The sequence below is a fragment of the Pundamilia nyererei genome, unplaced genomic scaffold (assembly GCF_000239375.1).
Source record: "Pundamilia nyererei isolate P.nyererei 1_Seehausen unplaced genomic scaffold, PunNye1.0 scaffold00010, whole genome shotgun sequence".
NCBI classification, from domain to species: Eukaryota; Metazoa; Chordata; class Actinopteri; order Cichliformes; family Cichlidae; genus Pundamilia; species Pundamilia nyererei.
In genome coordinates, this window is record NW_005187411.1 from 6481219 (window position 1) to 6505106 (window position 23888).

The 23888-nt window shown below is 43.5% G+C and overlaps 1 protein-coding gene across 1 annotated transcript in view; it reads right to left on the reverse strand.

Moving 5' to 3' along the window:
• Positions 1-23888, reverse strand: part of kif26ab (kinesin family member 26Ab) — a 66090-nt gene that overhangs the window by 40600 nt on the left and 1602 nt on the right. Inside the window, exon 3 of the mRNA XM_005724019.1 lies at positions 1128-1598. Within this exon, the coding sequence (XP_005724076.1) occupies positions 1128-1598 (471 nt within the window). The remainder of the gene's footprint in view (positions 1-1127; positions 1599-23888) is intronic.

Below are 23888 nucleotides of genomic sequence, written 5' to 3' on the forward strand. Positions count from 1 at the left end.
TTTCTTATTCTCATTTAAAATAATAATCTGAATCTTACAACCAAAGTTTTTACCTGATGTAAAACATATAGAAATCATATATATACCAACAAGACTGTACATCACTGTCACAACAGCGTTTGTTTTCATTCAAAGGCTTTATGGATTTTCCTGTAATACCTGGGGGGCCGGTCTCTAATCAAAATGCCCGGGCCGATTTTTTGTCCCAGTCCAGCCCTGTGCACGACACGCAGTAAATTAATCTGAGAAGGTGCATAAAAAAATAAATGGCCAGGCCAGCAGTGCGCATCGCAAATTAGCTCGCATAGACACATTAGTTGTGCTGGTTCCTAATGACGGTATCTTAGCTAACAACCCCAACTACCAGATTCAACTTGTAATTGGCTAAAAATCACTTAGCCTACTGGTGAGAGGGACGTTGCTAGCTCTCAGTTTTTTCATGCGATGTTGAAATTTCCACATTCCGACACTTCAAATGCTTCAGGAGCTCTCCACTCAGCGCAGTAACTGTTAATATAGAGCATTATTAAATTTATTGCTAATGCAATTATATGGCACATTGACTTCTGAGGAAATTTTAGATAGCACTCGTCATCAAAAAGGTTGCCTACCCCTGGACTAGATGATGTTAGCACATGCTGTATGCTTTGTACACTGAACCCGCCTGGTGTAGAATGTCACAGAGGTTTGTCACTTAGGTTGTCATCACAGGAAGATGCCCTCGTATTACTTACCACAAAATACCTGGCAACGTGCACATAGAAACCTCAGCATTTACCTTTTAAGATAAAGCTCCTGAAACTGTTTTGTTTGCTGCATGTCTTCCATGCATAAACAAAACAGATTAAAGCGCTGATTAGCTAAAACGAGAGAGGAGCTATGGTGACGCTGTGTTGTGATAATTTAAAATGCCCTTGAGGAAGAGGTCAGGAGTTTAGTGTTCAGATGACCTCTGACATTAGATCGCTCAGGCTCTGTGACTTCTGAGGAATAAGAGGTCAGCGCTCCAGTTCTACGACACAAATTTCCCACAGGGCTTCATCTCTTCTAACGGTATGTACTATTTCTAAAGTTGCTTTTAAATGCTAGTTGCATGAGGAAGAAAAAAGGTCAAAGTGAACACATACCAACTTGGGTTGAGGGAGAAAGTTGTTGACCCTGGATATGCTCCACATGCCCTCGAGGTACTGCTGGGCTTGGATTGTGACGGTGCTCAGAGATCCAGGGAGCTGCCCTCCTGCCACTGTCACCTGGACACTGGTCTTTGGCCCTGAAGTGCTAGCTGCGTTCTGGGACCAGCTTGGTACCCCATGGCGCTCCCCTACTGGCAGGACAGAGTGGGGAGAGGGCTGACTTTTCGAGACTTGTTTTGTTTGGATGCTGGAGGACGACACGGTGAATCTAGAAGGCTGTGGTATAAAAGATGTTTTGGGCAAGGCAGCCATGTTGGAGCTGAAGGCCAAGACAGGAGCATGGAGTGTCTGCAAGGCCTCCTGCCTCAGTTGGTGGAGAGGTGTAGAGCAAACTTGGCAGCATCCAGGTTCATGATTCCCAGGAGTTTGGAGCTGCTCGAACAGGAAGGTTGCATACCCGGGGTCCTGCAGAGAAAAACAAGAAATGCACTTTAGCTCAAAGCACAGCATTCGGAACAGAAACACTTTGAAGGAAACATGTTTTTTCCAAAGCATAACCACATTACAATTTTTTGTATATATGTTGTGTCAGTGGTCTGCTAGCAATGTGGTCCCTGACTGCCCTCTGAGACCCTTACTAAGCTTTTGCCGACTCCCTCTCTTGGATGATTGTTTGTTCTGAGTGGCCTCAGTGCAGAGGGCTACGGTAGAGGTGTGTTTTCGGTACCATTTGTTTGTTTCTCTGTCAGCGAGATTAGGGCTACACAAATACTACCAGGCTGAATTTCCTGAGACTTGATGAACAGACACAGCATGGGGAAAGGAAGAACCCATTAAATTGTGCTGCTTATCCAAATCACCTTTAAAACTGCAAGATAAGGCATCAACCTTTGGTGGAGGATTACACCCTCTGCAAGTTCCCTTCTAGTTTAGATGCGCAGCCTGCATGCAACTTAAAACTGCTGATCCCCCCCCCCCAAAATAAATCAGACATGAAGTAGAGTTTGCAGAAATTAGTGCTAAACTGAGAAATTAGTTAACATTTTCTACTTGTTAAAGACTTGTTAGATGCATGAAATAATGCATCAGCTCTACGCACTTTCACATTCTTGATCCTCAACATGAATTCAAAGTCAAATATTTGAATTCTGAAGTTTGTACTTGTCCCAGAGAAAGTATTTGTTAACATGTTGGCCTGAAAAACTAAAGACATTATCCCTGCAGCACTCTACAAAGCTCAGAGGGATTAGCCGAGCATCCCACAGAGACATTCCTCGCATTAAAAAAAGCACAAGTGAAATGTGGCTGCTATTTACTTTTTGCAGTTTTAAAAGAGAACACCACACAGACTTCAGCTTATTACTGCTTTTAGCGATGGTGTCCAGTAGAGCTTTGTCCTCTCACTTCCTCTCTAAGAAGGCTTCCTAGGGTTTCCATTGCTGTTTGCAAGAACTAACAAAAGTATAAAACAGCCTTGGGGACTCTGCGCCTAAAGCTATAAAATTTACATATAATAAGTGTCCCATTGTGAAAACATATGACAACCTACTCTCTGGGAAGCTGGAAGCATACAGACCTATCATAAGTAAAGGCATAGGAGGGGAAAGAATATAACTTTCTGTCTGTTTTAGTGAAACTAACCTTCACAGAAATATACACACACACCTACACACACAGAACTAGAGAGAGTCTCTTAAGAGGCATAAAGAGGCACTACAGGATTCTGCCCAGAGGAGTAGTGGCCTAAGACAGAAGCTCACAGCCCCTACATAAATGTTTATGAGACCTTTGCTCCTTAGAACCTCCGAGGTGATCAGGAGGAGTGAAGCTGCGGGGAAACAACAATCCGCTGCTCTAATGCAGTGCCACTTAATACAGCTAACCCAAGATGGGCCCAGAGACCAAAGAGGCAGGCAGAGGGACTCTAAATCTCCTCCCTATGAAAGCCACTCAATACACAGACTTTTAGATTACCTTTCCCTGCAAACAGCATTAATAGTATGATCACGCAACGTTCCAAGGCAACCTTCTGCAGCCTTACAAATAAAAACAGACTCTTTTCTGCCATATATTTCCTCTCATCTCATAAAGACACAAAAAGCAATATAGTTTAAGTCATGCTCAATCTATTCTTTGCTTTATTCTTTACCTAAAGCACAATCATGCAAGAGAACCATTCTGGTTAATGATCTGCTATATTGGCTGCTTACTTTGCACATGGACAAATGTGGGCAGGACACAAGCACAACTAAGAAATGCAGTCAGAATGTAGAAAATCCCATAAATCCGACTCTAAATGAGAACTCTGGGGTGACAACTGTCTATGGTTGATCAGCTGTCTATCAAATGGCTGTTGTACATCCCAATGAGAAAAGGATTTAAATGTGAGAAGCTTAAGATATATGAAATAGGATAGAGCTTTAAAAATGATATCTAATGCTCTTTGATCCTGACACGTGAACAATCCCGGCTGTTATGCTCAGACAGGATATTTATGCACAAGACAGGACAGTTCTGCTGAAATAAGATCAAACGGTCTACGACAAATTGGAGTGGAATATGAAAGCACCGCTGGCTGCCGTTTCCACAGTCTAGTCTGGGTTCATGTATACGCTTCTTAGACAGGAAATTGAACCAAAGTCATAACAAACCAACTCCACCCCTTAACCCTTTTACCTTTCGACCACTCCTTACCCACCTCAGGGTGCTGGTACATCGAAGAAATCAACACCACCCCCTACCCATCTCTCTCTCTCTCTCAGCGTGCATTGTTAGGTGTTGATTTAGGGGAGCTAATAAAAGGACACACAAAGCTGAGCACATCTGCTATTCAGTTAGGATTCTGGAGGTTAGAGAGCAGGCTTCTCCTGTAAAGCTGTCTGTAAGCTTTACGTATGCTCGTTGGAGTGAATAAAGGGTCAGGGCCAGAAGGCTTATGAGGTTGATGATGATGGGTATATGGAAGAGAATGATGTGGGTAGGTGGAAACACAAGGACAAATCCATATTTATGTGGTACATATTTCACACACAGATCAGAATTCAGGTTTGGATGTAAAAATATCTCAAGTCAGCTGAAAAGTGGCCATAGTTAGGCATGGAAATATTTCACCTACAGGTTTGTACCTTCACATTTAAGCAGTGTGAGAGCTTGTGGATAAGGATATCAGAGAAAACATGAAATGTATGATACATGAGCGCACCCACCCCCAAAGCCATATTGTTTCTTTTATTATCCATTTGATCTATTACTGACGGGTGCAACTGGCAGCGAGGAGTAGCGCTGCTGCAGAGAAGTCTGCAACGCTCTGCATCAACACAACTCAAACGCTCAAATCATTCTGGTTGGGGAAGAGGCATGGAAGCTACTTTGGGGCTGTTACCTCTTGGCCATTGTTACTGTGGGAGACGGTTTTGGTTTTTCAACCCAAGGCCTGTCCACTGAAAAATTAAGCAGCACAAGCAAGGATAAAAAGACAGTGAGGAGTGGGAGGAGGTAGGCCAGGGTTGTGGCCCTTGCCCGGAGGCTTGTGGGTGGCTGTGTTGGTTTACTGCCTGACAGCATGGATCTTTATTAAACTCTGGGGACAGATGCTGCAGCCTTATTATGGAAAGGAGCTGTGTTGAGCACACTAGAGAGAAGCCCTGCTTGTGGATTCAACCTTTCACAGCCCTTAGAGACATAAGTTTGTCTTTGTCCCTCACACTAACTGTGATGAAAAGCAGGGTAGCAGCAGCAGGAGCGATGAGCCACCCGGCTGACTAGCTCTCTGGGTTGATGGAGAGTGTCATCACAGACATCCCATGCCCAGAGGCTGATGGAAACAAGCTCAGCCGTAACCACTTATGGATGAGGCGACAGGGAGAAAGATGTGCATGATTTCACTCCTGTGTGTCCTCAGGGTAGAAGCAGAACTGGTCAAAGTCACACATAGGTTTTTCCTCAAATCACACCTCATTTACCTTGCCTTGTCAGAGCGCCTTCACTCTAACCAGACAAAGGAAAACTGCCATCTAACAGTTTCCGCATTCGGTCTCTGATGTGCTTCTCATGTGGAGCGCTGAGGCCAGATATTGCAGGCTGACTCAAATCAAGGGAAGGTCACAGTGATTTGAAATGCATGAGGCCCCTCGCTAGCCGAGACACTTTTAGGCACGCTCCATTGAAAGTAAAATACTCTGGGAAACTATATTTTCTATTCCAGTTGAGCTCAACAGATATTTCCCAGACATAAAAGCGCCCCGTGACCCTCTGCAGCTCCAGCAGAATAAAAACAAAGCAAAATTGTACCAACATGTATCGATGACGGAAAAAATAAAGTGGAAAGTTCTGACATTCGACAGCCAGCTGCCGGTCAGCTCATATCTGAACAGTTTTAGAGCTGCCAGCACTCGGTGGCATTCTGCTGTCGGTGATTTGCTTTAATACTCGTAACATCTGTGAAGTCATTCACTACTCCTAAGTCCTTTGTGTGCTCACCTCAAGCATCCATTAAACTGAAAGACCTGCCAGGTTAACTCTTAAATTCAGTTTAAGATTTCTACCTTGTTCTTTCAGGTTTTTATTTTATTATCCTGTGAACACTGGAAGCATTCCTAAATACGAGTCAGTACAATGTCGTGCTGCTTTATATCTGTCCTCTCACCGGCACCAGTCCTATTTACACATCACAATTCTTAAGTACTTCCTACTGACTTTCTTGTAAAATCAAGACCACACAGCAGCTGCCAAATCTAATGCCCTTTCAACTCCTGACTTTCCCTTCCTCTCCTGCTCTGTAAGGATGTGACAGAGCCACGTCTGTTTACCCAGCCTGAGATAGTGTTGACCTAAACCACACATGGCCTCCTGAAACAGATTGCCCCCCCAATAAACCGCAGGAGCCCACTTCAGATCCCAGGTTGAGGACGAGAGCTTCCACCAAGCCCACTTTCCCACAGGTAGCACGGCTAAATCTGACAGCCATGTCGGAGAAAAACGAGCACAGCTGCTGGCCTTGCCCCGAGTGAGCACTGGGCATTAAGGCAGATTACATTCCCAGGATAAAAGCAACCACAGTGGTGTAATCCCTTTCTCGCCCTCCCCTCCGCTCCTTCTCAACTATCCCCACCACCTCCACTTCTACGACTCTACTCACATCCCCTGAAGGAGCGAAGACCCGGAAGGCCAGCAACTCTGATTAGATATCAGGTAGAGCTTTTAGTGCCACAGCATATCTAGGATACAGACCATTAAATTTAACCACTGCCTGCTCGGAGGCAGAGAAGACAATGACTCAGGATGTCACACTAGCATGCTATTTAACTCTGTGGGAACGCCTTTGGTAGAACACAAAATGGGACGGTTCAACAAATCACATCAAACAGATGCTTGTCCCCGTCTGCTGACTCGACAAGATTAAACAAACCTGTAATAAGGCTTTTCCCCCAAACAAGGCAACAGTATCTCCAGCAACAAAAGTACACTGTCATTACCTACCTGATAATACCACCTCAGACACACACACACACACAAAAAGCATACACCAATACAGTAATGAAGTCATTCATCCTCTGTGGCTGTGTGAAAAACTCTGAATGCTTCATTTTTCAGCCGCTCTTCTGGGATTTTATTGGAGCACAATAGGATTCCATGAAATGATGATGAAATATCTCTGGTGGATCTCCAGCATTTCTCATGCGAAATCTGGCTTTTGTCTAAGCGCGGCTACATTTAGGCACATATCTCATTATCTGAGTTTAAGCTTTTTGTGAGAGATGCGGTTACAAAATCGATTCTGCTCTTGCCTTTCCGAAGCCGGGGTCTCACTGCTCCTCTTTCTCTTTGCCTCCTACTCTCGTGGGATTATCCCATATTTTAAGCTGAATAACTTCTATAAATCACAAGAACGCCTTGTGGTTTTATTAATGTAAAATGCCAAAGGAATGAATACCAATTAAGATATCTTGTAAGTCCGGGATTATTCATGTTCTAAATTACGATCTTTTAAACGTGATGTTGCAAAAAGTCGTTTCATTCTTGTATTCTACTGAGAAAAAAAAAGATAGCTTTACATAATTCTCCAGCTATCGTGATAAAAAACTGCTTATAACAATGCCAAAAACAAAATTACAATGAACAAATGTCTCCCTGTTGATATAAAACAGATTACCTTGTTTTGAAAAGTGCACCCAATTTTTGATCTTCAGTGCAGCCAAAATTTCCTGTATTGCACATCTGTTCAAGAAGAGCTTATGTGAGGAAGAGACTGATGTCAGTCTGCCTGCCCTGTGTGATTTAGTCCTTTCCTGCCTTGAACCGTCAGTGCACTGCTAACAGAAAATGCAAATAGGCTTTCCCCCTTAGTGACACTTTCAGCACCACCTGTCCACAATATCACAGAGATAGACTCTTTGATGAACGAACCCAAGATGGCAAATAACCTGCCACTGGAACGAGCACACAAGATAGCCTATAAAATGCAGTTTTTTGAGATCGTGAAGGTCTGGGTGGATTTCTTCCTTTGCTTGGGGATTACTCGGAGCACGTTACAGCTCATTGTACACTAGAGCGCATCCGACAGATTCTCTGTCATCCAGAAAACCAGATGTCGCTGTCAATCAGTAATAAAAAGGACCACACATTGACCCAGAGGTTAAAAACAGATAGAGTGAGATGTAATCATTCATGACTGTGTGTTCCAAACCACCCTGTAACCATTAATGACGCCATATAATGATATGTCACTCCTCCATATGTTTGTCCCATTTATAGACGTGTAATATCATAAAAGGTTCACTAACCCCGTCTTTACATATGAAGGAGAAATGGGTGAAAACCGTCCGTTGATGTGTGTGTGTGTGTCTATATTTGCTGCCTCTTGTGTGTCTCTTTACACCACACCCATCCATCACTCCAGCCTTTCGCCACTTGGCCAGTTAATTACCTTTTCCTGTTCACTCACGCACATAAAGAAAACAAGCCCCTTTCAGACTGTTTGGACAGACTTCATTCTCCCTCGCCGCCCCCTTTCCAACATCTTTTTCTTCCTCTCTCCTCTGTGGACACAAGGCAGCCTTCACTGCCCAAGATCCGTCAAGCTTTCATCAGCTTTGGCCAGGGTCAGAGTGCCGGGGAGGGTCAAACTGAATTCAGCAGCGCTGCAGTGAGAGACTTTAACAGGTCTCCATAAGACATCCGGTAGTGAACGATCACTGCTTAAACTCAGCGGCAACTGATTTGAGTGCTGAGTGCACAGACAGAACAACATCGACCTCTGAAGGTTTCACATTCGTGGAAAAAGTATTTTTCAATTTAGCAGGATAAAACATTATATTTCTCACTCCCCTGCCCAGTGCTACAGCAGAGGCTGTCTGGCAGCGGCGGCGGCGGCAGCAGGGCTGCTTGCTATGCTGTCCTCGCCAGAGACGCAGTGAATTGTGTTTACGTATACCTGCACAAGCCATTGTGCACTTCTAATTAAAATGGCTGATTTTTTTGGCTCAGAGATGCTCTCAAGGTAGTTCCTCTTTTCCCCCAACCAGACTTGCCAAAATGAGTGTGTAATGAAAAATTCAACAGGCAAGCTGTAAAGGCAGAAGCCAGGTGTTGCTGTAAACTGCAGGTGAAAGCAAGGACAGAAGGGAGGAAGGTGAGATTAGAGGGAGGGGAAGAGGGTTAAAATAGTCTGGCAGCTACACAGAGTGCAGGGATAATGAAAAGTATATAAAAGTATATAAAAAAGGAAAATGCATAGGAAGGAATATCCTACTGCCTCCAATAGCAAATCTTTGTTTTATATACTGAACACACTTATACACTGTATAATCGATGCTTATCTGCTTTATATTTAATTCTTGTAACTAAGATGTTGAGGAAAAATGCTAAAAGGCCCACATTATCCAGTAGCTTACAGCATGAGGCATATAACTCTTATACATTTAAAAAAGAGTGGAAATCTGAATTTATTCCATGCATTTGTGAAGTCCTCAACAGTGTGCAGGTCTGAACTTGTAATCAGTATTCCTAACGGTCCACTAAAGCTCGTTGTGAGATCTATTTTTGTCCAAGTACCTACTCTAAACTCTCACCACAGAGCACATGATCCTGATACAATAGTTCTCTCCAACAGTCCAAACCGCTACTTCACTTGTACTTCACTTCAAAATGCTTTTTTTCTAAACATTTTTTCAGTCTAAACGCAGCGATGACAGCCACCTGCTTCTCCTCTGTCTGAACTGTCACACCAAGAGAGCTGCAGTCGCTGCAGTTATGTTGTACGGGGGGAACATTTTCATTTCGACTGGAAAACGAGCACTCCCAGGTCCCCGCAGTTTATTTAGAGAGAAAAACAAACCTCTGCTAAAAGCTCACGGCAACTAATCTCCATCGGAGGGGTAAAGTGTGACAGCAGTGAACAGCCAGACGCGTGGAGTGCGCATATGAGTAGTTAATTATCAAAGAAAAAATGCAAAGGGAGTTGCTCATGCTCAAACAGAAGTAATTGCACACAGCATTTGATCAACATCCTCCAGATCGCATAATGGAAAAACTCTGGGACTAAACATCAACAACATAATTAAAATTAATCATTTTCAGATCAACATTTAAGTAGTTTTTTCATGCTAAGCAGCACATTTAGAATGCATGAGGTATAACATATGGATCTCTGCACCTCATCTTATGTCCTCATTGCAATAGTTCGTCCCTCCTCTTTGGAGAAAATGCAAAGCTATACATACTCCTAGTGATATAAAAAGAAAGTGACGGGGAGTGATGACAAGGTGAAATGTTGAGCATCCTCCAACAATAATTCTGCCCACTTTCCCCTTAGAACGGACTGTACAGTAATTATGCTGGCAAGCTGCCATGTGGATAATTATTATTCATTTTTCCGTTCCTGAGTGTTTGTGAGTTTCGGTCTCCCTCCCCCTCTCTGTCTCCTCATAGACGGACTCTGTATCTTTGTATTGAGCCACAGTAACTGGTTACTGATGAGCGTGGCACTTTTGCGTTTGGCAGATATCTAAACTCTCAGCCAGTGCAGGATTATGTGAGCAACAGGCTAACCGATTAACATCACAAATGTGCAGGGAGTATAAAAAGAGCTAAAGGTGAGGCCGACATTTTTGCCTCGCTGAAGAACAAATCCTGAGCCAAGGTGAGCAGTGCTGAGCATTCCTGTCCCATCCGCTCCCAGTCTGCAGAGCATTATCTCAGAGAGTGACACGCTTTGTGTTTTCACGAAACTGCTGTGTGTCGGCAGAACAATGGAGCAGCAGAGATGCGAGAGGCGGAATCAGTCTGGCGCAACAGCCTCGTGTAGGTATGGCACAGAGAGAGAGGGGGGGAATACTAATTTATCATGAAAGATGTCATTACCATGCCAATGACTTCTCAGAGAGCACAATCATCGCTAATAATAGAAATTTAAACATCAGCGTAGGGCTTTCAGACAGGAAGTGGTGTGTTAATGGGAAACTGATGTGTGTTTATGAGAACTAGACACCAAACTAGACATTGGTGAGAGCACTGATAGAAGAAAACACAAAGATAAGCACTAACCAGTATCTGTTTTGTTTTGTTTTTTTTTGGGGGGGGGGGGGGGGGGGTGTCTTGCTAATTGAGATGTCTAGACACATTCAGTTGAATCGCAGCAAGATAAGGAGGTAGGCGGAACTATCTCGGAGGAGCGTAGCACATACTAATCCACTTATTGAGTCTGAAGGATTTTCATTCACAAGCCTCGAAGATGCTTAGCTTATCAAAATTCTTTCACATGCACATTTTGCCACTTTGTTTTTCAGGAACAATAGCATCCTGCAAATGGCCTTATGGCCTACAACACTAAGCTACTCCGGCAGCTTCACTTAATATTAAAATGAGACGGTGAGGATGAGTTGAAGTGAAAGGCAATTTTAAACAATTTTTCAACCTTTTTGTCAATTTTATAGCATCCGTTTGAGTCAAAACACAGATTTAACATTATGTTAAGATGAACTCTGTAATCCTTTGAGATGCAATGAAGTTAAATTGAAACAAGACTTGTAGATGCAGGAAATAGTGAAGCTATTTGAAAGTATTACACAAGCTATTTTCACACATGTGCTGCAGCCTAATTTACTAAACATTGCACAGAGGAAGTGAATGTAAATGTCTTAGGACACCATAACACACGATTGTGCCCACGCATGAACAGTGCAGGTAAATTTCCCGAGAATTCACAGCAATAAGAGGGCATCGTGTGTCCTGCCTCCTGCATCATCTACACAGGTGTCACCCCTTACCTAAACCAAATGCAGTAATTCCAGTTAGTAGGACCACATCAAACACAGAGAATCTTTGGCTGTGTGGTATGTTTGAAGTTCACATAATGCCAAAACGATTCTCCTGAAATTGTCTGGACTGAATGGCTTAGCTTGGTGCCAATCTAGCCTTTTGTCTGCATAACCAGGGACAAAACAAGTTACAAAACTGTCCTTATCATCATGTCTGGGATGTCAGCATGGGCGGACAAGGATATCGCTGCTGTCACTTCACATAATGAAATCAGTGGATAAACTTTTGAGTTGCTGGGGACTTTGTTGAATTCTCACTATGTCTCTAAAATTGTGCGCTTCACATTTTTAGGGGTGTTTTTTGTATGTAATGTCACAACACTGCAAATCTCAGTAAAAGCTTTGGAATTCAGCTAGAGTGAGACACTCTGTGGGAGAGTCGGCACAGTCTGTGTATTTTTGGCTCAAGGGCACAATGGCATAGATCTGAGTCCGTCTGTTTCCAAAGACACTAAGCGAGGTGAGAGGTGTTATACTGTCTATGGCAGAATGAATGTATCTGACCCTTTTTCATCCGCTTCCATTGAAAAATGAAAATATTTATGAATCGAGGAGAATGCAAAAGAGTCAATACACTCAATTCATGGTGCAAATTCATGCAAGTTTATTTTCATTTTGTGAAGTACACTGAAACAGGTAGTGGGACTTGGCAATTACATCATTTAAGACTGAATCAGATGTTACGTCAGTGTGTGCTTGAGCTACAAACACACAGAAACACACGCTCCCACATAAGTGGGTCTGGGGATGCAGAAGCATGCCCGGTCCATGCTCGGGGTTTGATTGCAGGGCTGAGGGGTCAAAGGGTAACTAATTGCGCGACTCATGGAGGTCAGCATTGGTGTGGCCTCCTGCCAAAGCACTGGAACACCACCTGAAGGTCTGTCAAGAAAGACAAATGAACTCCGACCCCCACTGCTGATGACATCGACCCCAGCCAGCGAGCGCACGCCACATCTTAATCTGGGTCTCGGAGACAGGGGCAGACCGCTGCCGCTGATCCAGATGTGACGTGACAAGGGCGCTACTGATGTTTTGTGTGTCTTTTTTTCAATAAGGAAGCACTCCTAGTGGGTCATTCCTTCATATATAACTTAGACTGGCCTGATCGTGCACACAAATTGCAGGAAAACAAAAGCAGAAAAACCCACTCGGTGTAACAATAGGATTCCTGTGCATGGAGCTGTTTTGCTTTTAGCAATGCCATAAAGAGCTAAACTTAGCCCTGCCATCAATTCCTGGAATGCCACAACGGCAACTCTCAGTTTTACATAGTGACTCATCAAAGTAGAGAGAGATGATTATCATTTTTCACCAGTCAGTAATTAGCTCGCTCCCTAATCAGGTGTTTGTGCAGTACGCCTGTCCATACCTTCTTATTAAGCAATATCGATGCATGCACTGGAGCTTTTACCTGCCGTGCAATCAGCAGTAAGCCGCAGCCTGAACCACAGTGAATCTGCTGGAATGCACCCATTGTTGCTGTGTGTGTGCGTGCACGTGTGTGTGTGCCATCCTTTTGTAAAGAATTAACAAATAAGTGTGACGGATGGATAAATCACTTGACGAGCCCTGCCTGATGAAAAAGCCATTGTGATTGAGGTCTAGGGATCATCCAAAACAAAAAAAACAAAAAAAGAGCATCTCGCTTTCATGATTAACAGAATGTCGAAAAGGATTTCCCTTCTTAAACAGACATTACAATCATGTGAGGCTAATAGCCAAAAGGACACAACCAGATGGGACGTCTCCCTCTCTCCTGTGCTGCACTGTTTGAGAGACAAAAATGACCCAGACCTGTGTCAACAGCTGGGAAAAGCATCCCTGCTTTACGAAAGTGATAAAAATAACACTGAAGTACCCCACTGTGGGTTACGCCCAGAACAGGTCTGTTTTTCCTGGCCGGGAGGGTCACTGTCAGACAGAGCTGGACCTCCAGCCAACACACATCAAGGCGGCACTTTCCAAGCCTCCATTTTCGCCCCTCTCTTTTCCTGTTTTGACAGGAAACAGGAGATGATAACATAGTCGCACAAACAAGCAGAGATTGCCTCCGACCTGCTGCCGTGCTGTCCTCGTGTGGCAGCGAATGTCTGCTTTCTTTAAAGGGCCTCGTGTCCGAACATAGGAAAACATGCACTCGCTGTCTGCCGCGAGCGTGAGCATGAGCATGAGGCCGCCGTGACGCACGGGCTTTCGCGCGGGCACACCTGACACACACATCAAATTCACACCTGTCTTTACATCAAGCCTGAGTAACCTTTCCATAGCCTGGCACGGTGTCTTTTGTGCGCTGAGCACTTCCTCACAGGATCCCAGCGGCGTGCCAGCACAGCGTCACACAAAGAGCTGCAATAAAACAGACCACCAAAGTCACGGACACAAGACTGAAAGAGGAAAGATGAAAGCTGCGGTGGTCGCCACGGGGAACCAAACATACACGGAGGACGTGAGCAGAGGAGCAATGTCAATATCTGGCAGGGGGGGAAAGGGTAGGGAGGGGAGTGGCACTGGCGTCAGCAGGGTAGCTTTGAAGGCAAAGGGAGGTGAAGATGAGTAGCGTCTCCTGTCCGAGGCTCTTTTTGGAATGTGTGCCTTTTATGTTGTCAGGAAGCACACTGTGGTGAGACACAACAAGTGGAGTGATGGGGCCATTAGAGAAGGCTTTGTTGATGGTGTGAGAAGCTCAAAGGCACGGGACACTTTGATTGCCCTTTCTGATTCCCCTGTAGCCTTTGTTTACGAGCTAATTAAGCATTGTTCAACTGCTGCAGGAGCCTCGAGTCCCCCCCATCCCTATAGCACCATGATGACTTTGAATGGTTACTGTAGGGCTTTTACAGCACCCCTAATAAGATAACCACTAACATATAAAACACTTTCTGCTGCAATCTAGTGTGGGAACCAAACTCTATATGCATACGTTGTGTGCCTGAATGCCTGGCAATAGCTGAAAAAGAGAAAATGCATAAAAGAGAGGAAAACAGACACATCACGTGTAGTCCCACAGGTCAAATTCAGTTCAAATGTTACTGCTTCTTTGGGAGTTCAAGTGTACCCCAATTTCACCTCTCTCCTGGACATCACGACCCAAACAGATCCTCTCGCACAAAAGGGATGAAGACATAAACGCCCAGCGTGGGACAGTGAGGTTAAGGGTTCAGTGGCTGGACAGAAAAAGCAGGAGGAGGGCACCGTCTCGCTACATAGATGTGGTAATGACCGTGTGGCAGCAATGGAGTTTGTGGAAGATTGCTCACAGTAAATAAAGAGTAGAGGAGTGGATTTTGTGTAGGAAGGAATGCATTCACGTGGTGGTGAACAGGTACAGAGAGGTCAGAAAAAGCACAGGAAAAAGAAAAAATGGAGAGAGAAGTTCAAACTATCATTTCTAGCTCAATTAAATTTGTAAAAAGAGATGCGTTTGAGGTCAGGTCAGCATAGCTTAAACAGGATTGCTTAAATGTGAAACTAAAGATGGCAAAAACTGTAAATAAACAATAAAATGTAGTGTTTAACACCATCTAGCAGGCCCTCTGGCTGACTTTGAATGATATTAAAGCATGATCCTGCACTGTGAGTTCTGGCGTTTATGATCTCCTTCTTGCATCTCCTGAAAGACACAGGGGAGGGTTGAGCTGAACAGAGCAAAGGATCAGAGCGCGAAACACAACTACAGCATCCACTCCTGCTTCGAACAGTAAAACTTGGCAGGAATTTGCCAAGGCTACAAGTGCAGGTGCTCTCCCCAGGAGCTTCCCCCCTTTTCATCTGAGGAGGGACAGCATTTCCGCGTTGCACAGACATGTTCAAAGGTATTCCAGCAATGTTTTTTTTGTTTGATGCATAAATTTAGAGCGGTAAACAAAAAGCTGCCATCTATCATGTTGATTTAGAGGTGCCTGATAGAGGCACCGGGAGTGAACACTGCCAAAACAGCCACTGGCAAAGCGAATACAGCTGAGTACCTAAAAGACGGCACGTTAATGATGACAATTTCAGGCAACAAAACAACAGCATGTAGGAACAAAATATAAACTGAAAGCATCTCTGAATGAAAGTGATTTCAGAGCAGTAATCAGGGGTAGAAGCCGCTGTCAACTGAGAATGTGGCAAAGACACAATGCTATCGGTAAATCTACACACATATACAAACACTCACTTGATGACAAGTCCCTCCATAGGTTTTTGCCCATCATCAGCATGTTAGCTGGGCACTTACCTTTGAGTCTGCACTGTGAGGCCTCCCCGGCAAGTTCCCCGAGAAGCTAGGACGGCTCTGCTTTTATAGGTGGTACTGAACTGATACTGAGCAGCAAACGCAGAGGATGGAGAGGCAGTTTGGGACTCGTAAACAGAGAGGTTTAAGTTTAAGTGCTCGACACACACGAAGGAGATAAAACAGCCCAGAGCTCTTCAGCAAAGAGAGTGACATCATAAAATAGAGCGGCCGTAACAAGAGGGGAAGCATAAAGGACGGATCTATTAATGGGAGAGATGGTTCATAGGAGAGAGGCAGGGGAAGGTTTACTCCACGAGCATCTGCTGCTTGGGAGTAATGACAAGCTCGAGGTGGCACAGTTTATCAAGACAGTACATATCTGCTGATCTGAATATAAATCTAATTACCCTTCATTTTCTTTTTGTTTTTCCAACCAGTGACCTCTGAAGTGATTGTTATCGTGATACACTGTAGCTTATACATTAGCTCTTACTCTTTTCACTTTGCAGCCTGTTCAAAACACACTGCTACAGATTTCAAGCACTTTTTTCTTTATCTTTTTTATGATTTTTTCGTGGCTCATCGAGAAGAGATTAAAAAAAAGGTCTGCAATCACACTTTTGTGAGTTTGTCTAGCAGCAAAACATCATTGTCTTATATTAATGTCGATTTTACAAAACAAAATCAATAAAACTTTTTTTTTTCACATTTTCCCAAAGTATAAAAGTCTAAGGAAAAGGACTTCAGCTGCCAATCACAGACAAACAACGCAGCTATTTTATGACTTTTTCAGTTGAAAATCCATTATGAAAATCCATACGGCTGCGATTGACCTTTTCGTTGTTCCGCCTGTTGAAAAATTCAGCGACAACAATTTTCCATTGGAATAAAAGCAACTTTGATGCCATTTGTCGAACGCAGGGCTATGCCATTTCCTTTCAAATGTCAGCAGACAAATTGCCAAGTCAGGTCATTTGATAATGAGAGAAAAGTCCAAATTGAAACACATTTCTTCTTTACTTTAGCTTCCTCTCACTACAGAAGGTTTACCTGCTTTGATGCTAAGCTGACATTATTGATATTCATATACATAATAATACTTAGATGCTTAATGGCATTTTAGACCCTGATATATAAGCTAGTGATAAAACACAAGGGGTAAAGAAAGCTCATCATAACTAACCCCAGCAAGTACTAGAGTAATGCTACTGGATGGTTACCTTCTCCATGACCACCACCAGGCCAGTGAAGATAAAACGCCGACAGTAATAAAGCAATCATAAATTGGTAGTAGTTAAGATCAGAAAGACGGATGCATTCAGCAGCAAACTGGAAAGGATGGAGGGACTCTGACTGTGCTTCATCTCTATCTTTTTTTCCTCTGGTACTTTCACGCACATTCACACATCATCAATACCCACGCTCATCCTCACACATGGGGCGGGACACTCAAGCGTGAAATGAACATGAGCAGCGCGAACTTTGACTGGCATCTTTTTTTTATATACCGCGCCAGGATTTATGGAGCACTATATACGTATCTGAATGAGCTCCTGACAATAAAGAATAGCCTAAAGCATAGCTGGGGAGTCCGGTGGAGATGAGTTAACACAAGCCATCTACAAGTCACACCACAACTCATCGCTATCCATCTGCTATTACACAAACACAAATAGAATCAGAGAGAGATGCATGCACACTATTGCTCTGACACATATGGGGAAATATGACATGAAAGCAGACTGGTGCACTTACGGAGCAGCTGCAAACCGCAGCCACAGTTTACTACTCTTGGCCACTCAGGGGCTCCTCTGGGAATAAAAAGAAAGAAATATTACATTGCCCAAACAACAAACATGATTGCAGGCATGTTGCAGAGAGTAATTACTTTGCTTGGAGGTGCAGAAGAGTCTTTTAGGATTCCTTTAAATTCTCTAAACAAGCCAATTGTGGATAAAAATTACCCGTTTTTAAAAAAAAATGTAATATGTAAAGTGACACGTCCTGATTAGTGATCTCTAAGCTTCTTATTCACTTGCTTCTGTAGCATCTAACTCTTCGAGTGGCTAAATATTCCCAAAGAGGCCACACACTGGCAACTTCATGAACTGGAAGGTGAGAAGTAGATGCTCCATTAACATCTTGCAAAGAGGAAAACAAACAAGGCAATGTCAAGTCTAACTCAGGCAGTATACTCAACTGATCCACTGTTTGCTGTCAGCAAGAGAGCCACGCCCAAAACAGCCCTGAGTTTGCTGTCTGCACATCCATCTTGGCAAGGATACACAGTGCTGGCATTCTCTTTCAGCACATTGCTATAAGCCAGGCGATTTGTCTGCTACCACAAGGCCTTCTGTCAATTGAGTGCGTTTTATGGAGCCAGCAGGAGATTACCTCCAACTCAGTGCTCCTCAGTGTCTGTGTACCATGTTGAAAATTTATCTCAACAACTATGTTTTTTCTGCCTCCCAATACTCTGAATCAGACTCAATAATGGAGTGCAGTCTGCCCGGATTGTGTACATCTCACTTCAACATGACATATGGATCCAAGCGCCAGGAGTACCAAGAGCGCGTGAAACAAACACACACGTGCAATTTTTTTTTCACGCTCATATTTACGCACGCGCACCTCACCCTAAATGAACAAGTCAAACTGATTCATTCCCACTGGTTAGACTTCTTGTTGCATTCGTGTTCGTTGTTCGCTGACATTTCTGCCTTTGTTGTTCTGTTCTCATGCTCTGCAGACCTGTGCCGTGCCGTAACACATTGGCCTGTCAGCCTAGACTGCAAATCCATTGTTTCATTTCAGTCTGGCTCATTGTAGCACATGATCCTTCACCAAATAGCAGCAAACCCATTCAGACACATGTTATTATGTATGGCAATTATTTTTCAAACCCACTAAGAATAAGAAGCCGACACGGGATATAGGTGTTGTCACAGTCGGAGCATTACAGGGTGCTTTGATTCAGCTTAATCCTGTAAAGATGACTGATCATAAAATAAATGGGATACTAGCGTAGCAAAGTAAACATGTATCTGTGAACAACTGTTGACAGACATTTTAAATATTACTGCACTTAATTAACATCCAATCAAAAACACAGAGAAGTACAAAGTATTTCGATTCCAGGGGACATATGTTTATTCACATTTGGGATATAAAGACCATCTCTGTTTCCCTCTCATTAATTTCAATTACTCATGCCACTACAGACAGGTTAGCTTGGCAAAGCGACTGGAGCAGGTGGAAACAGCTATTATTCTATCCAGTTTTTAAAAATTGTTACTCCTGTCAAACATTGCCTTGTCATTTTTTTACACTTTTCCTTTCTTGTAGATAAAATAAATGAGATACATGTTCATTTGTCACCTGCTATTTTCAGGTGATGTGTTATGCCAAGATGCAAACGGTTTGCAGCTTTATATCTAACATGTCAGTCATCAGAAGGGCACATTCACCTTTAACTCCTTGCAAGATAATAAATTAAGAAGTGTCAGGAAAAGTGAGATTTCCTGCTTTTTATTAAAAAAGAGAATTTGTATTTAGTCAGCATATTAGCCCATGATTAAGGGCACAAGATTCATGTTAGGACAATAAAGTGACTATCTGGTGAGGCCAGGACCAAAGGTCAAAACTGAAGGTGCTGCGATTCTTGGTTTCCAGGTATGCCACAGCCAGAGAAAGCTCTTTTTGAGTCATTTAAGGTGATCTTTTCTAAATAGTGACAAAACTATGACCAGCCAAAACCTTCAAACATGACAGCTGAAATGCCCTTAATAGAGGCGTGCAATGATTTTTAAATGAACTCTCGTTACTGTTAATAACGCATATTCCCCTGCCGATAATGCAATGATTTTACAGCTGCAGAAGCCTGGTAGTTGCTTTTACTCATACAGAAGATGGGTTAGAAACAAAAAGATTCAGATAATGTATTAAACACTGACATAAAATTTTAGTTCCAAGATTTATTCTTGCCTGCTTAATTTGACCTAATACCTTGACAGCAATGACTTCAGTTTAGATACAGTGATCTGCTACTTGTGAGACAGAGCTGTTCTTGTCTACATTTCTATCTCTTTCTAAATGCAAAGCTCACTTATTGGGAGTGTATATTTACAGTGAAGATCTAAGATGGAAAGAGATAACTGGAAGCAGCAGGGTAAATCCCCACATCTAAACAGCTCTAAAAAGCTTTGCTTTGACAGGTAACGGTGGGAACATCTGCACGGCTCTCTGTAGACACTGCAATGGCATGCAGTAGCAGCAGAAAGGGCCAGATGGCCGAAGGAGGACACATTCAAGCAAATATGTGCGTGTGCCTGCTTGTGTGCGTACATTATGTGTGTATGTGTGTTAGTGGGCATCTGCTGGGCAGCCTCAGTCAGCCCCTGTTTCATCTTGCTCCTCTGAGCAAGGAGTGACATGCAGACTTGAGGAATGGAAGTTCCAGGTGGAGAATTCCGCAACCTCCTCCAACAGATTCCTGCGGTCTCCTCCTGATGAAAGGTGATGAGCATCAGTCTCACTGCAGCTCACTTTCCATCCAGACCCTTCAGACTTTGAATCTGTGCACCTTGAACCCATTTTCTGCTCTCTGCCTCATACCAATTTACCCTTGCAATTGTGATAAGTGGCAGACTGGCCAGCGACAATTGGGGTCAATTCACTTTCAGCTCACTAAATTAAAGATGTAAAATGAAACTGCAGCAGACACAGTGAAGATGTGGCCTTCATTCCAGAGTTGCCTGGAGGTTAAAAAATAAGGTTTGTGGCCAGTAAAAGTGCTCTGAAAGCAGGACCAGCTGTGAAAATCTGGAAGCAAGAAAGTGAATGAGAAATTCTTTACACTCCTTTAACTACTGACAGAGTTGTTCCACTGTTCAAATTTAAAGGGCTCTGGGAGCACTGGGCAGTTCAGAAGTATAGATGAAGATGAATAACAGGCTGAAAAATAATGGAGATGAAGGTTTTTGGAGGAGGTTTTTTCAAGGCAATTAAATTCCTGCAGCGCTCACAGTACTAACTTTGTGCTTTGTTCCACTGAGAAAAGAAAAAGGCGCCTGTCAATTCGGGGTGTCTTAGACAAATTTCGATCTATACTGAAAAAGTATTGCCATTCCCGCAACACCCAGCACTGGATAAATGAAGCTGTGGGGATTGGGTAAAATGGCAGTACACAACTGCATGCTGCTGAGGCTCCCATATATAGTACAGCATGGTACCAGCATGACTGATGTCTATGGTCTCTGCACCACTTGACACCAGATTATTGCCCTACAGTTTAATACAGCCACATGCCATAAAGCAGAAGTCACACCGCATGCAGGGATAAAGCAAGAGCACAGCTCAGCTCAGAGTCTCTTCTATTCTCCTGCCTCGTCTCTCATCTCCTCCCAGGCCCGTTGCAGTGCTCGCACTGCTGAACAGCCGCACAGGCACACACATACACGTATCAGCGAGGGCCTCGGGGGCTCAGGTGCTTAGAGGTGAATAGAATAATATGGCCATGCTCTGTTTTAAGTCTACGTCAGTTTGGGTTTTCACTCTGTCCTCTGTCGTCTGCCCTCCTACAGCGAAGCTGCAGTGTGCTCTTGTTCCTGCACAGGTCAGCTCCTTGAAACCTTAACCCACCATAAAAGCTGAGAGAAGTGACAGAAATGTCAGAGGGCAGTCAACAAAGGAGAGGTAACGGGAACCAGGCCTGCAGAGCTGCAGTCATTTACCCATTTCTCGCCTATATGTTTTGGACACTTTTAAACACACGCTCGCTTGTGCAAAATAGCAAAATATCATTCCTGAATCCTTAGCTGTGTATTCTGCCTCACCTATCTCTGGTCATCATAAATCAAAGACAAACATGCTCAGAACATGCTATGCCAGTGACTGTTTGGCCTGGAAACATTTGTTGGATGACATAAGGTTGATTAATTTCCTTTCTGTAGTGTTTCGGGAAATAAAACCTGATCCGAGACAGTTATATGGATTCACTAACGAGGCTGCACTCTAAATGGATCGAGGGTCAAATAAGGAGCAAAGCAGGAACAAATCAAACATGAATCCCAGAGAGTCATTTGTGAAAATTACCGTTCCTGTAATTTATGAATTCATCATGAAAAACCTGGCAAAAAGGCCTCGTGGTTCAAATTAATTTGTGCAGCCACATTCATAGTCACATTCACTCACCCTATCCATAATAGGCTGGAACACATTGTGCATATATCAGCAGTGCATTGTATTCTTGATTAGCTTGTGGTTTGCTCTCTATCAGCTAGATTTAACTTGATTCACTTGCTCATTATACTTTGATCTGTATGGTGGCCGGGGCAGAGCTCAGTGTCTCACTTCCCTCATGGCAGAGGTGAGGCCTGGCTGCAATAAAAAACACCAACAGTTCAGCTTAATCCAAATCTTTAAACCCTCACAGGCCCGCAGGACATTCCCTGTTAAGCAGTCAGCACACTCGTGCACTCCACAAGGTCCAAGGCTGGTTTTTACATTCATAGGCATCTTTATTTATGATTGTCTGTCAGCACTGACCTGCAGTGAAACCTCAGTGCAATGGTTTGGAAAATGGAAATATTTAAAATACGTCCACAACTCAAAATTTATATTATCAGTAAAAGTAAAAAAGTCATAGACATCATTTGCAAATAACAGTTTTCATATTTGATCTTAAAAATAGTTTAATGGTTTTGCAGATGCACTTAGTCCCTTTCTTACTGAAAGCTAGGTGGAAATTGATACCTCACCTCTCCATATGGCGCTAAGCTTTAGCCGAAAGCTGGCTAATTTAGCTTGCAGTAAGAAATTAACAGGTTTCTTTGAAACTGAGATTCAAGCAATCGTTTTACTTTGTGGCATACCTCACCAACTGCTGTGTCCAGCCACAATAAGCATGCTAGAATTAGGAAATCCAGACTCTCTGCTGTTCTCTAGTCAAGGCATTCATTATTGTAGGTTTTAATTATGCAAATTAAGCAATTGAAGTGCCTTGATTAAATAGAGTCTGGTGGTTGTCAGTGTCTCTTATTTTTTTTACCTGTCCTTTCAGGAAAGGGCACTTTTCCACGAGACTTTTCATTATCTTCTCTCTGAATAACATAAAATGTGTCAAGGCAGTTAAAATGTAGGGGTAGTAGCTCGAGGACCCAATTTCAGAAAAGTTAATTTAGGCTTGACCCCCTTAGCGTGATGTCATAAAATGGTTATAATCAGAAATTCATTGTAAATGTTATGCAAAAATCGTTGCTGCTGCTGCTTTGTTGAACATTCAAAGCAAGTGGACTGTGCACAAAAACATCACTGCATTGCTGCAATTGTCCACTTACACCACTGGGCTCCACAGAGCCACAATAAACAACAGCGTGGAGGGGAGAAGGGCTTTACTTCCCCGAGTTTCTTGTTCCTTTAGACCCAAACAGGAAAATGCAAAAGCTGTCTGGACTTCAATGTGTGTTAAAAGTCAGCTTTCCCTCCAGTCGCTTCATGTCTGAAAGCACATTCACTTGACCCAAACACTTTTCCTTGAATTTTTATCTACTCACTACTACTACTGTATTCAAACAATAAGTCTACGGCAGAGAAGGGGGGGGGGATGCCTGGGGACCAAGCTGACTTCCTCCTCTCAAAAACGGGACGGCGGGCGGATGGGGAGGGAGGGGAAGTGTGACCTCAGTAAACAGTCTCCGCACTCATTTTTCCCATGACGGCCGCAGACACAACACTGGCTGAACTCTAGCAGGTATCCCAGCAGGCCACCTGAATAACCGTGTTGACCTTCTTCCCTCCATGGAGGAAGTAATTTGGAAGCGATCATCCATAACTGCATCCATCCTATGAGGCCCAACAGGTGAGCAGCTCAAACTCACAAAGACAATGGTTTTATTATCCTTCACCTAGGGGAAACCTATACCATAACGCTGGTACAATAACAGCACCCTGCCATCACTGTTTGCCACCCCGGAATTAAGGCGCAATTTAGCCATCAACAAGTGCAAAATACGGGGCAGAGGGGAAGTCTTCGTCTCTTTCTTCAGCCCAGAGCACCTGTTGAAGGCCACAAAGTACTGCTGGAGGGTCCCACACTAAAAAAGGGGAGGTCAGTTCCCAGGGCAGATAATAATAGTTAGGGTTTGGCTAATGTGTGGACTTAACCTGAAACCTGACTATAGATCTGATACACTCAAAACCACCTTTAAAGATTAGACC